The 15493-nt window shown below is 41.9% G+C and overlaps 1 protein-coding gene across 16 annotated transcripts in view; it reads right to left on the bottom strand.

Moving 5' to 3' along the window:
* The window catches only part of ZBTB40 (zinc finger and BTB domain containing 40), a 78568-nt gene that overhangs the window by 32166 nt on the left and 30909 nt on the right, over positions 1-15493 (bottom strand). For 14 of the 16 annotated variants that reach the window (XR_015150212.1, XR_015150216.1, XM_086364981.1 and 11 more), the window contains 2 exons: positions 4656-5416; positions 4068-4201 (listed from right to left, as the gene is read on the bottom strand). The exons of the other annotated variants lie outside the window; for them this stretch is intronic. Coding sequence is in view for 11 of the 14 variants with exons in the window: in XM_086364981.1 (XP_086221107.1) it covers positions 4068-4201; positions 4656-5343 (822 nt within the window). In the remaining 3 variants the exon portion in view is untranslated. The remainder of the gene's footprint in view (positions 1-4067; positions 4202-4655; positions 5417-15493) is intronic. 16 annotated transcript variants of the gene reach the window in all.

The following is a 15493-nucleotide window of genomic DNA, read 5'->3' as shown; positions in this document are numbered from 1 at the left end:
CCAAGGATCGAACCTGTGTCCCCCGAACTGGCAGGCGGATTCTTTACCACTGAGCCACCAGGGAAGCCCAAGCTAATTTTTTTTTTTTTTTTTAATGTGATGATGATTAACCAAAAACAACCACCACTACTACCAAAAACAGTCAAAGCTATCTGGGAGCTAGAAATGTATAAATAAAACAACAACACCAAACAAACTCCCCAAACAACCTTTAAAACTGTAGCTGAATGTAGAGTGCCTATGTGCCAGGGTTTCTTTGCTGTCAAGACATTCTATAAGGATAGGGATCCAGCCTTATTTATGTTTTTTTTTTTTTTCCCTAGCAACCAGCTCAATGCCTGGCACATACCAGTTGCTCAGTAAATATTTGCTGAATCAAGAGGAAAGCAAAGAATAACATTTGGGAAAATGGGCATTCAGCAACTCCTCAAAACACTGAGAGCTGTCAGCATAGATGCTGTGACATCTGCCATCACACATTAAGAATTTTGTAGGCCGTTAACTTCTCCAGCAATGCTTCTCAAAATGTAGTCTAGAGGTACCAAAAAAGCCATCCACGGGGAACTCGTTCAAGATGGAGATTCCCAAGCTCCACCAGAATGTAAGATTCAGACTCCGGAAATGTGGTCTGGAGGCGTACATTTTAACAAGATCATTTTTATATACACTGAATTGTTACTCTAGAGACTGATGGCTTCGTGTGAGACACTACACTGGCAGTTCAGAAAACTACTTTCAAGGGTAATGGCACCCATTTGAAAGCATGACTTGCAAATTAAGCTTAAACATCAACAGTAAACCATCTCGTGTCAAAGGAAGTGACCACAGTACTAGGATATTATAAGGCATTAAGTGAAAAAGGAGTTTCAAGGCTGACTGAGTCCAAAAACACCGAGTTAATGTATCAGCAAACAGCAGCAGTCATCCCCTGTTGGGCTCCTTCTATGTGCCTGGCATCTTAGTATGAGTTTTACATAAATCTTAATTAATTCACAATGACCCTATGATGTAGGTGATAACTCTCCCAAATTTTACAAATTAGGAAATTAAGACTTATAGAAAGTAAGCCGATGAAGGTCACAAGGCTAGTAAATGGGGGGTGTGTGTGCGCATGCTCAGTCACTCAGTCCTGTCTAATTCTTTGCGGCCCCACGGACTATAGTCCACCAGGCTCCTCTGCCCACGGAAATTTCCAGCCAAGAATACTGGAGTAGGGTCCCATTTTCTATTCCAGAGCTAGTAAATAGTAGAGCTGGATAAATAAATGGTATATACATACAATGGAACGCCGCTCAGCAATAAAAAGGAATGAATATGCAACAATCTGGGTGAACCTCAAAATAGTTATGCTGAATGCAAGAAGCCAAACCAAAAGGAACACAGACTGTAGGACTCCATTTATGTAATACTCGAGAAGATGCACATTCATCAAGACAGAAAGCAGACCAGCGTCACCTGGGGAAGGGCGAGTGGAAAGGGGGAGGATGGATGGATTGCCAAGGGATGTGAAAATATTTTTAGGGGGGGATGGACACGGTCACTATCTTGACTGTGATGATGATTTCAGGTTTTGAAACTTAGCAAACTGCAACCTTTAAATATGTGCAGTTTGCTATATGTCAATCATACCTCAAGCTGTCTAAAAGAAAGTGAGAGCGTGAGGGAAAGTGAGAGAAAGAAGTATACAGGGCCTATGCACAAGGCAGGGACTCCTAACTCTCTCCTGCTTGCTCGCTCTACATATATACACATATTTTTTTGGCCCTGCCAAACAGTTTGCCAGATCTTAGCTCCCCAACCAAGGACTGAACCTGGGACCCCTGCAGTGGAAGCGACAAGTCCACCAAGGAATTCCTCCTCCAACTCTATGTTTAATTTAATCTTATGTTCTTACAGTATTATTGCCTTTTTCTTTCTGTAGCTGAACAATTTATTATAGAATAAAACAGAATCAGTGTTAAATGTAGCCACCAAGTGTTTTGTAGAGATCTTACTCTGACCTCTAAAACCGAGGAAGAAATAACATAATCCTATAAAGATCACCCACAGAGAATCAGTGTTGTTGCAAAGTACTATTACTGTTGTTGCCATCAAAGGATTAGGGCAAGGAGAAGGGGGGAAATGCTGAATGAATCCTTATACAGCAAATATTTTTTGAGCACCTGTTATGTGCCAGACACTTTTAGGTACCAGTGTTAAGAGAAGAAAACGCGTCAGACACAGTGTGGGTGAGTACACACGTGACACCGGTAATCCGAGGACTGCCGGTCTAAGGAGTGACGATGCCCCTCTGCAGCCCAAGTTAAGTGGGCAGGAAGTTGTAAGAGAGAAAACGAAGACGGGTGTCTGTAAGCTGTCGAGGTAACAACCTAGTGACAGACATGATGGACTGGACCGTTAAGAGAACACCCAAGTGCAAAAATATAAAACCATCATGTCCTTCTGCATAATCAGCGCCAAGAGTGCCAGGATTTACAGTCTGAAACCTCCCCTAGGAGAGCCATCAGGGTCCACGCCGTCTTGTAAACAGTTTCTCCCTCAAGAAAACAACTTACAGCCAATTGTCAGTAAACTATGGTTGCGGTAAACACTTGACCTTGAATTTATTTGTTCAAAAAAGTAACTTGTTGTGGGGCAGAGTGAGAGAGGCTCAAGATGAAGGGGATACACACAAACATACACACTTACGGCCGATTTGGGTTCTTCAGTAGAAATCAACACAACACTGTACAGCAACTATCCTCCAATTAAAAATTAAACAATAAAATAAAAAGTAACTTGCTATGAATTAGGGAACTATTTAAATAGTAGAAGGCATGCATTGCTTGGATGAATAGTAACTGGTCATTTAGTTGCTAAGTCATGTTCGACTCTTGCGACCTCATGGACGGTAGCCCACCAAGTTCCTCTGTCCATGGGATTTTCCAGGCAAGAATATTGGGGTGGGTTGCCATTTCCTTCTCCAGGGGATCCTCCCGATCCAGGGATCGAAGCGGGGTCTCCTGCACTGCAGGCGGATTCTTTACCAACTCAGTCACCAGCAGTAACTAACAGCCATTAAACTGCCTACAGCACCAGAGGCCTCCCCACCAGACCTGCCAGTCAGATGAGCAAGCCTGCAGGGCAGCGCCCGCTCACTCTGCCAGCAGCCCTCAGAATAAGAGGCGAGGCCACGAGAAAGGGGAAGCGAGGGAGTCCTAGAGTGGCCGTGTGGTCAGCCCTGCACCGTCAAGCGTGAGGAGCTGGGTAGTGAGGGAGCCCACTGGTGGGGACGCATCTCATTGAGATGACAGAAAAACAGAAAACATCAACCAAGTAACAGAGATGATAAGCACACTGAACAGTTATACACCCTGACATACACGTATCATTTTTACCCCATTGGGAGGCAATAACTCAGTGCAAGAGAAGAGCTCTAACATCAGAACGCTCAGGTTTGACTTCTTGCTCAGAGTTTAGTTTCATGACCTCCGCAACCTTGGCCAAGCTATATCACTTCTTTGAGATACTTCTCATCCGTAAAACAGGGATATAAAATAATAAAATAGTATCCACTTCAATGATTTTTGTGAGGATTAAATGAGATAACTAACATATGTACCAAGCATAGCACGGGTAAAGTATTTAATACAAGTTCCCCATTATTGTCTGAAAATAGCAACTGTATTCCTAAAAACTGGATGCAATTTACTATGTAAGTTTGTATTAAATCCTTTTTGTATCATGTTTTCAGTATTTATGGTTATTTTGTTTTTTGTTTCTATTATTTGATCTATGATTTGGGGTTATCTGTGACTGCCTTCTGCCTCATTTTATTCCTGATTAATCAGGAGGAAATGGTAACCTCAGTTAAGTATCCTGGTTCAAAACTGGGGATTCACCTAGTGATCAAAACGTGTTTTTGTTTTGAAAATACCTTGCCTAGCACTTTTGCAAGATTGTCCTTTTAGGGGGTAAATGTCCCCCCACCCAAAAAAAGCTTAAGGTTTGAAAAAAATTGAGACCCCGATACCTGATCTATCCTGAGAACATGAAACCAGCTAACAAATAAAACTCATGGTACCTACCTGCTTCTGCACATCTTTAATTTCTGAACACTCTTCTAGTCTTTTTAAAACATCCTGGGTAATCAAGAGTGCGTCTGAAAAGATTTTTTCATTTTCTAGAAGAAAATTCAACTGGTAATGTTTCCCCTCATACTCTGAATGGAAAACAAAACAAAATTTAAAAAATCAGTGGCTGATTACTTGAAATGATTTTTACAAGTGTAAGCTGAGAACTTTTAGGTCATGCACTGCATTTATAAATGGTATCTAACATATCAACTATGAGCAGCAGAAACACCATTTCTCACAGCTTCCTCCTCTGTGTCATCTTCATCCTAGTTAAGATAACGGGTAAAAATAAAACCAGTACACGGTCATTCCAATACAATACTGCTTTCTGCTTTGTGGTTCACCTTCAGGCTTCCAACGCTTAAAACCACAGACGAGCTTAAAAGACGAATGCCCTAGTACAATTATTGCATTGGATCTTGGTTTCCAATCTAACAGTGGTCTTTGACAAGTTTATCAATGAAACAAAAAAACTCATAAAGGTCACTGAGTCCAGTAATAGAAGGACAGGTTACAAAACAACGATTAAGTGAGTATTACCTTGTTCTGTGCTTGCTTCCTTGGCCTCCCTAAAGGTTTGTACAACAGGGGCGGAGGGACAAACTTCAGCTGAATGAGACCCCGGGGTGTCTGTGTGCCCCTGAACCTCCTGGGCAGCAGGAGGATCCACTCTCATCTCTTGCACTGCTGTATGGACCCCGTGCTTCACCTCCACTTTCACGGGGCCCTCTGGGGGAGTGGAGACCTCCGGGGAAGTATGATGCTCTCCAGCACCCTCGGAGGAAAGGATTTCCGTTTCAGGCTTCTCCGACTCCTTCCTGGATGGCTCTGATGGTGTGGAGACGTCCCTCACCACCTGACCCTGGACAGAGCAGTTTACGAGGCTGGCCAGAAGGTTTTTGCAACTAACGGCCACGTCGAACATCTGTAGGCTGTCGGCTAAGGAGATGATTTTGGAGAAGTTGTGCTTGCCCACAGGCAGTTTGCCTGTGTACATCATTTCCAACAAGAGGGCAAACTCCTCGGGGCTCACGACGGATGCGTCGATGGAGATGGTATCTGTGTTGTCCAGCAGGGTTTTGAACAGGAGGCTGGCAGCAGCCAGGACCAGCTTGTGGGCCCTGAAGTAAATGGTCCCGATGGAGATGGTGCAGTCACAGAACTGCTGCTCCTTGCACAGCGTGTAGAGCTGCTGCAGCAGCTGCCGGCTGTAGTTGGGGAGCTCCATCACTTCAGCTCTGTCCGAGGACTCCCCTTCCTCTCTTCTTCCAGAAACGCTTGGTGAGGGTCAGCACACGGTCCTAGAGGAACCCCCAGAAATGCCCCGTTAACGCTTCACAAGCACACAGGGAAATGCCCTGAATGAAATATTAAAATGAACATGCAATTCACTGGTTCATTCAGCAAATGCTGCTGAATAGCAAGGGGTGGGTGCACTGAATTAATCATGAAGATAACTGGCATGGGTCTGACTGCATGAAAGGGAGTCTGCTTGTGTGCCATCTGGACGATCTCATTTGATCCTTACAAGATACTCTAACCTTCCCATTTCACAGATGAGACTGAAGCTCAAAGAGACTGAGAGAACCAGCCTAAGGAAAAATAGCCATTAAATGGCATGCCCATGTCTCACTGATTTCAAAGCTGTAAGTAACAACACTGCTAAATGTGTCTGCTCCCGAGTTCTCAGCCAACTGAAGGAGACAAACACATATGAACAGGTCTACAATACAACCCTGACCTGCCTGGAGCACTGGACATAGGTCACCATTCCCCGCCCTCCAAGATGCATTTCTCGCTTGCGCCTGCACTCTGGCTCCTCTGCAGGGTCCTCTGCACCACTTTGGCCTCCAAAGTTTTCTTTGCTCCAGGACTGTCATCTCACATCTTATCTTCTCTCTCATCTGATTCCACACCTTTGAAACATCTAAATGCTCAGAGCTTTCAGATTTATATCTTTTGCTCAGACCCTTCCTCTGAACTCCAGACGCACACTTGGAACTACCTACTGAACACCTCCAACTGGAGGCCCAATTAGCTTCTTAAACTTAAATCCGAACTCCCCTGCCACCTTCCCCCCACTTCACAGCAACTCTGTCCCTTCTTGTTGTTCAGATACAAAACCTGGAAATCATTCTGGACTCCTGCTTTTCTCATGTCCCTTATCCAAGGCTTTATAAATCCTGTTGGCTCTATCTTCAAAATACATCCCAACTCTAATCACTAATCACCACTTCCCCTGGCTCTCCTTCGGTCAGCCCACGCCACCATCACCTTTTATCCGGGCTACTGCAACGACGTCCTAACTGGTCTCCATGCCTCCGCCCCTTCTGAGCCCTACCTCTCTCTACCCTACTCTCTCTATCTTCAACCCAGGAGTCAGCGTCATCTTTTAGGACACAGACAGGTACCGTCCCTTTGTACAAAAGAATCCGTGGTTCCTGATCTCAGAGTAAAAGCCAAATGCCAGAATTTGACTCTGGCTGTCATTAGCTCTAGAACTCATCTTCCCCCTGTTCCCCCTCACCCATGTGCTGAAAGCCCCAGGCCTTACGGGCTGCTCATGGAACACATGAAGCACACTCGTGCACAGGTTTCTTCACATGTGTGTGTGGCTCACTCCCGCCCCCATCAGGGCTCTGCTCAAAGCCACATGATCAACGAGGCCTTCCCTGACCATGTTCTTTAAACAGTAGCCTCCTCTCCAACCTCAGAACATTCCGTCCCTCTTATTCTATTTTTCATCATAGCTACTGACACGTTTTTATTACTTACTTATTATGTACCTCCCTTCACTAGGACATAAACTCCGTTAGAAAACGAGCTTTGTTCCCCTCATTGTCTGCTGTATCCCAGTGCTTAAAATTCTGCCCAACACGAACACTGCTGGTTAGTTGGTGGAATGAATAAATGAATGGGAGGAAATGTAATGATAGAGATTTGTACCTGGAAGCCCAGCTTGGGGAACAGGGATATCCAAAAGTCAGAGTGAGGTTTCTGCAGAGGAGCTAACAGCTAACCTGCCTTAAGAAATGAGTAGGCACTGATGAGGGGAAAAAGGCATTCCAAGCAGGGAAGCCCACGGGAAGCACACAGATAAGAACACGTCACACGGTGGCAGGAAGGAGTTTAGGAGGGGGGAGCACAGGAGATCAGTGATAGTGGGACATAAAGAAGGGGACAGGGAGCACCCGGACACGAATCTGGAGAGGCAGGCCAAGGCTCCGCCCGCAGAGAGGCACACAGACCACGCTCAGGGGCTTGGATTTAGCCTAACGGCAGTGAGGAGTCAATGACGGCTTTGAGGGACTTTAACTAGGACAGTCGCATGGTCAGATAGGCATTTGGGAATATACCATCCAAGCGACACTTGTGCAGAATATGAAGGGGATAATGCTAGAGTCAGGCTCTATTACTGCAGAAGTTCAGGGGTAAATCATTGAGGGCTTTGACCAGGAGAAGTGGTAACAGAAGGGAGAGAGAGAGGTAGCAAAAAATAATTTAGAAAGTGTAACGTCATGACTTAGTATCTGAAGAGATGTGAGGGAAGTCAGAGACAATTCCCAGGTTCCTGGTTTGGTGAGTAAGTTATCCGAAATGATCCAGATAACACGAAAGAGTTTAGGGAACGAGACATCTACTTCTGTTTTGGGTCTGAGGATGTTATGATGATAGCAAAACTATATAATCTCACTTGTATAAATTTTTTAAAAGCTACAAAAAGGATGGAAAGACATTTATCAAAATAACAACGGTTGCCTTTGTTAGAAGGATTATGACTACTTTATCACTCTACAACTATTTCCATATTTTCCCACATTTAAAATTGACAAATAGAAATGAAAATATTTCCAACTTCTGGTTTCCAGGTTTCTCGTCTGGCATGTAAGGAGATTAAAAGTCACCATTCTACCCTGACAACAAGTGAAAAGGTAAATGGAAAAATCAGCAACGCTTCTGAGCTCTGTCAGAGAAGTGAAGTCACGGGGCAAAAGCACTGCCCCCAAAATTGGAGAGACAGGCAGAGACTCACAGCTTCTCAGAGAGAAAGCCACCAACACAAGTCCATGGGAAACAGCACCAGAACAGGAAAATTGAGCTTAAGTTGACAAACTGCTAGAGGCTCAGGGTGGACAAGCCTGAGAGTTAAAAACCCCAGAGGGGTGGAGTCATAATTTTGTGAGTGTTAACTCCAAGAGTTCTACTGAGTTCTAACAGCATATCCTGGAGAAAAATTCCCTTCTGTTCTGGCAGGAGGAAGGAGAAAGTAACCATTCTAAAATATGACAAAGCATTCTGTTCTTCTCAACAAGGTGTAGAATCAGAAAATATTTCACCAGAGTCTAACCTAATTGGAGGAGGGGAGATACCCAATTTCAACTTCAGCCCACTCCAGTCATCCTGAACCACTCAAAGGTGTGGCAGGGGCGGGTAAAAGCGCTGGGGAGGCTCACAGGCCGGGGGCGCAGGCGCCAAAAGACGGAGACCGACTGTCTGTAAAACACACTTCCTCCTCCTCACGCCTCACCACCTCAATGCTCTAAATACACCGATGAAAAACAGACTGTCAGAGTGGACCAAAAGACAAGACCCATCTCATGTTGTCTACAAGAAACCCACTTAAAGATGCACATAGATTACAGTCAAAGCTTTCTACCCAAGAATGGTCACAAGGCAGGGATGTCTCATTTCACCATCGCTTTTCAATATCATTCTGGAGAGAGTAAAGGTATACATACGGGAAGGAAGGCACAAAACAGCCTGTTCACAGATGATATGACTGTCTGATGAGAGGATATATAGAAAATCTGAAGGAACTGACAAAAAATACTAATAATAGCAAGACTGCAGGATACAAGATAAATATAAAAGTTAATTGCTTTCCTCATCAGCAATGAATAAGTGGAATTGGAAGCTAAAACATTCCCATTTCAGTTGCACCCCCAAAAAGCAAAATTTAAAAAGTGAAATACTTAAGAATAAGTCTAACAAAATATATATAACATTTATATGAGAAAAACTACAAAACTCTGAGGAAAGGTATCAGAGAAAAACTGAGTAAATGGAGAGATATTCCATGTTCACAGACAGGAAGACTCAGTGTCAAGATTTCAGTTCTTCTTAACTTGATCTATAAATTCAAAACAATCCTAATCAAAATCTCATCAAGTTATCTTGTGGATACTGACAAACGGATTCTAAAGTTTATATGGAGAGGCAAAAGATCGAGAATAGCCAGCTCAACGTCAGGGTAGAAGGACAAAGTAGGAGGACTAACACCCCTCAGTACCAACTTCAATCCTCAGCCACAGCAACCTAAACGGTGTGTGACCAGCGCAAGAACAGAGAGACCCACGAAAGTACAGCCAGCTGCTCTGTGACAATGGAGCAAAGACAGCGTGATGGAAAACAGACAGCGTTTGCAACAAATGTGGCTGGAACAACTGGACATCCGTATGTGAAAAAAAAAAAAAGAAGAAGAATCTATTAAATACACACAGACCTCATAGCCTTCACAAATTTAACTCAAAATGGATCACAGACTTAAAAGCAAAAACACGATACTATAAAACCCCCAGAAAATAGCACAGCAGAAAACCTAGACGAACTCAAGTATGGCAATGACTTTTTAGATATACCTCCTAAGCCATGATCCCTGAAAGAAATAACAGATAGGATGGATTTCATTAAACTTAAAGCACTTCTGCTCTGTGAATGATTATGTTAAGAGAAAGAGAAGACAAGCCACAGAGCAACAGTCTAGGAAAAAATATCTGCAAAAGACACATCTGTTAAAAGGCTGTTATCCAAAACATACAAAGAATTCTTAAAACTCAACAATAACAAAACCCAACCTGATTAAAAAATAGATCAAAGACCTTAACAGACATCCCACCAAGAAAGAGCTACATAGCAACTAAGACTATAAAAAGGTGTCTAACTTCATATGTTATAAGGGAATTGCAAAGAAAACCTATTAGAAACACCAAAACCCAGATCACTGACAACACCAAATGCAGGTGAGGATGGACGGCAACAGGAAGCGCTATTCACTGCTGGCAAGAATACAAAATGGTACAGCACTTTGTAAAACGCTTTAGGAGTTTCTTATAAAATTAAACATACTCTTATCATACGATCCTACAGTTGTGCTCCCTGGTATTTAACAAACTGAAAACTTACGTCCACACAAACACCTGCGTGCAGATGTTTACGGCAGCTTTATTCGTAATTGCCAAAACTTGGAAGCAATCAAAACATCTTTTATCAGGTAAATGGATAAACGGTGGTACATCGCAACAATGGAATATGATTCTGTGCAAAGAGAAATGAGCTATCAAGCAATGTAAAGACGTGGAGGAAACTTAAAATGCATAAGTGAAAGAATCCAACAGAAAAAGGCTACTATATGTATACAACCATACGATACTCTGGAAAACGTAAAATGATGGAGATCGCGGAAGATCAGTGGTTGCCAGTGGTTAGGAGCAGGGAGGGATAAACGGGGGAAGTACGGAGGGTCTTTAGGGCAGAGAAACTATCCTCTATGGAACTGTGGTGACTTCAAATATCAGACACATGCCAAAATCCATAGAATGCATGAAACCAAAACTGTACCCTAATGCACAGGAGACAGGGATCAAGACCATCCCCATGGAAAAGAAATGCAAAAAACCAAAATGGCTGTCTGGTGAGGCCTTACAAATAGCTGTCAAAAGAAGAGAAGCACATGTACCCCAATGTTCATCACAGCACTGTTTATAATAGCCAGGACATGGAAGCAATCTAGATGTCCATCAGCACATGAATGGATAAGAAAGCTATGGTACATATACACAATGGAGTATTACTCAGCCATTAAAAAGAAAACATTTGAATCAGTTCTAATGAGGTGGATGAAACTGGAGCCTATTATACAGAGTGAAGTAAGCCAGAAGGAAAAACACCAATACAGTATAATAACGCATATATATGGAATTTAGAAAGATGGTAACAATAACCCTGTGTACGAGACAGCAAAAGAGACACTGATGTATAGAACAGTCTTATGGACTCTATGGGAGAGGGAGAGGGTGGGAAGATTTGGGAGAATGGCATTGAAACATGTAAAATATCATGTATGAAATGAGATGCCAGTCCAGGTTCGATGCTTGGGACTAGTGCACTGGGACGACCCAGAGGGATGGTATGGGGAGGGAGGGAGGGAGGAGGGTTCAGTATGGGGAACACATGTATACCTGTGGAGGATTCATTTTGATAATTGGCAAAACTAATACAATTATGTAAAGTTTAAAAATAAAATAAAATTAAAAAAAAAAAAAACAGAAGAGAAGCAAAAAGCAAAGGAGGAAAGATAAGCATTTGAATGCAGACTTCCAAAGAATAGCAAGGAGAGATAAGAAACCCTTCCTCAGCGATCAATGCAAAGAAATAGAGGAAAACAACAGAATGAGAAAGACTAGAGATCTCTTCAAGAAAATTAGAGATACCAAGGAACATTTCATGCAAAGATGGGCTCGATAAAGGACAGAAATGGTATGGACCTAACAGAAGCAGAAGATATTAAGAAGAGGTGGCAAGAATACATAGAAGAACTGTACAAAAAGATCTTCATGACCAAGATAATCACCATGGTGTGATCACTCACCTAGAGCCAGACATCCTGGAATGTGAAGTCAAGTGGGCCTTAGAAAGCATCACTACGAACAAAGCTAGTGGGGGTGATGGAATTCCAGCTGAGCTATTTCAAATCCTGAAAGATGATGCTGTGAAAGTGCTGCACTCAATATGCCAGCAAATTTGGAAAACTCAGCAGTGGCCACAGGACTGGAAAAGGTCAGTTTTCATTCCAATCCCAAACAAAGGCAATGCCAAAGAATGCTCAAACTACCACACAATTGCACTCATCTAACACACTTGTAAAGTAATGCTCAAAATTCTCCAAGCCAGGCTTCAACAATACGTGAACCATGAACTTCCAGATGTTCAAACTGGTTTTAGAAAAGGCAGAGTAACCAGAGATCAAATTGCCAACATCTGCTGGATCATGGAAAAAGCAAGAGAGTTCCAAAAAAACACCTATTTCTGCTTTATTGACTATGCCAAAGCCTTTGACTGTGTGGATCACAATCAACTGTGGAAAATTCTGAAGGAGACGGGAATACCAGACAACCTGACCTGCCTCTTGAAAAACCTATATGCAGGTCTGGAAGCAACAGTTAGAACTGGATATGGAACAACAGACTGGTTCCAAATAGGAAAAGGAGTACGTCAAGGCTGTATATTGTCACCCTGCTTATTTAACTTATATGCAGAGGACATCATGAGAAACGCTGGGCTGGAAGAAGCACAAGCTGGAATCAAGATTGCTGGGAGAAATATCAATAACCTCAGCTATGCAGATGACACCACCGTTATGGCAGAAAGTGAAGAGGAACTAAAAAGCCTCTTGATGAAAGTGAAAGAGGAGAGTGAAAAAGTTGGCTTAAAGCTCAACATTCAGAAAACGAAAATCATGGCATCTGGTCCCATCACTTCATGGCAAATAGATGGGGAAACAGTGGAAACAGTGTCAGAGTTTATTTTTGGGGGCTCCAAAATCACTGCAGATGGTGACTGCAGCCATGAAATTAAAAGACGCTTACTCCTTGGAAGGAAAGTTATGACCAACCCAGAAAGCATATTCAAAAGCAGAGACATTACTTTGCCAACAAAGGTCCGTCTAGTCAAGGCGATGGTTTTTCCAGTGGTCATGTATGGATGTGAGAGTTGGACTATGAAGAAAGCGGAGCGCTGAAGAATTGATGCTTTTGAACTGTGGTGTTGGAGAAGACTCTTGAGAGTCCCTTGGACTGCAAGGAGATCCAACCAGTCCATTCTAAAGGAGATCAGTCCTGGGTGTTCTTTGGAAGGAATGATGCTGAGGCTGAAACTCCAGTACTCTGGCCACCTCATGCGAAGAGTTGACTCATTGGAAAAGACCCTGATGCTGGGAGGGATTGGGGGCAGGAGGAGAAGGGGACAACAGAGGATGAGATGGCTGGATGGCATCACCGACTCGATGGATGTGAGCTTAAGTGAACTCTGGGAGTTGGTGATGGACAGGGAGGCCTGGCGTGCTGTGATTCATGGGGTTGTAAAGAGTCAGACACGACTGAGCAACTGAACTGAATGCAAACTAAGGACTTCTGGTAATAATCATGCATCCATGTAGGTTCACTGATTGTAACAAATGCATCACCCTGTTTCAAGATAGTGGGAGAAGTTGTGTGGGGACAGGGTTATTTGGGAACTCTCTGTACTTTACTCTCAATTTTGCTGTGAACCAAAAACTGCTCTAAAAAATAAAGCTCTTTTATTTAAAAAATAATTTCCAGTTAGGAATGTAAATTTTTCAGTATTAATCACCCCAAACTTTATGTTGTATCTAACACTGTAGAACATTCATGAATTCATATAATTTTTTTAAAAAGTTTATTTAAAGAGCATCTTGAGAACATCTAGCCATACTGCTTGTGTACAGCTTGTCTGAACATCTGTATTATAGGAACACATACTTTGTAAAGACAGATAAACTGTGGCATAGGAGCTAACTGACTTGCTGAAATAGTAGTAGCAGCAGGAATAGGTCCGGAATATCTCCTGATTCTTGAGGAAAACAGAAAAAAAAAAAAAAAAAATTTTGTAAGACTTAGAACAGGCAAAAGTAGGAGCTATCTTTAGAGAAAAAAAAAGGGAGCTAATTCTGAAAATCTTTAAATTATTTTAATATCTGAAAAAAAAAGTCAAAACAGAATTTGATTTGCAAATAAAACAAAGTAAAAACTACCAAACATGATGTGGTTTTTCTAAAGAACAAATGATATTAAGAGAATGTGATTTTCTTCCTAAGGCAAGAAATAGGCTCTATGGATTATAATACGTCGAAAGTAATACAGACATAAATCTGTTTAAACAAACATATTAATAAAGAACAAGTTACTAGGATTATATTTTTAGGATAAACTAAAACTTATTTAAAATGTTGCTTTGGAAGTCATTCTTCTGGTCATTTTTGGTCAGTCTTTCATTAGATTAAAAAATACAGAGAGCCACCAATGATCCAGAGGGAGGTATTTTGAGCATGAACTACAGGATTTTTGTGGTCAGTTATTTCATATTTTTGTAAACAACTGAATTAGATAAGAAAATAATAAAATAACTGTAATAGAAAAAGGAACTGAGCAGGGTTTAAAAAATTGAACCAATTTATGTCTATCTCAGTAGACACTAAAAACATGGTTATAAACTTGAGCAAGAAAAGGAGAATGGGGATAGTTAAGGCAGAATGAATTCAAGGGTGATCAAAGGTTACTTAATGAATATGAGTTGGTAAAGTTGAAAGTTTACTGAGATTAATAGGAATACTAATTAAGGAAAGACTTTTGGCCAAATGGCACACTGAGCTGATGTAAATGGACCTTTTCCTCCCACTTCACACACAGAAACGCTAGATAAAACATAACAAAAATGCTTTTAACATATATAGTCAAACTTAAAAAAAAAAAAAGGAAATCCCCAGGCACCTGAAATGAAAGTAACATCAAAATCAAAGCTGGAACAGTAAGGGGGATTTGAGACCATGGTGGCCCGTAGGGTTTTAAACTCCAAATCAGAACTCAGGCTTGGAGGAGAAAGCACTAACGCTCACGTGGAGGTCGGAAATGCAGCTTCAGGCAGGTGGAATTTAGGGGAGTCGGAACTGAGACCCTTGCACAAAGCCCAGAGCCTCAAATACCTATTCCTCCTTGATTTGCAGTCTGAAAAGTCTCACTGGCTCAGGGAAACGGCAATAAAAGTTGCTAATTATCTGGTCTTGAATAGTGGAAAAGGCACTCACAAGAAATCTAAAATGTAGGCCTATGACAGAAAGGGTGAAGGATCCAAATTTACATTCTGTATCACACAAGAGTCTTGAGCTGAGAAATTTACACAAAATCTGGTCTTTGACATGTGGGAGAAAAAAACCAGAATACTTTCATAACCCAGAGCACAGAGATACACAGGGAAAAAGAAAAACAGACAGAAAAGAGCTCACGATGACAAACCATATGAGGAAGACCTGAATGTGAAAGGTAGATTTATAAAAGCTACAGTAAAAGATATCAAACGGTATCTTTGAAGCAGGAGTAGGGAAACTTCTTAAACACTGCCCCAAAAGCTTTAAAAAAAAAATGAATTTGACTATATTGATATTAAAGGTTTTTGTCAAAGAACTCTCGTCTATAGACATGATGAACAGACAAGAGACAAATGGTAGAACCAGGAGATGTTCGCAAAGCTTAAAGACAACAAGGAATTAATTACTACAATATACAAGAAATTCCTGGAAACCTTGA

This window comes from Bos grunniens, chromosome 2, assembly GCF_055505025.1.
Source record: "Bos grunniens cultivar Pamir isolate PY7600 chromosome 2, Bosgru_T2T1.0, whole genome shotgun sequence".
Taxonomy (NCBI): Eukaryota; Metazoa; Chordata; class Mammalia; order Artiodactyla; family Bovidae; genus Bos; species Bos grunniens.
This window is presented reverse-complemented; position numbering and strand designations above follow the sequence as displayed.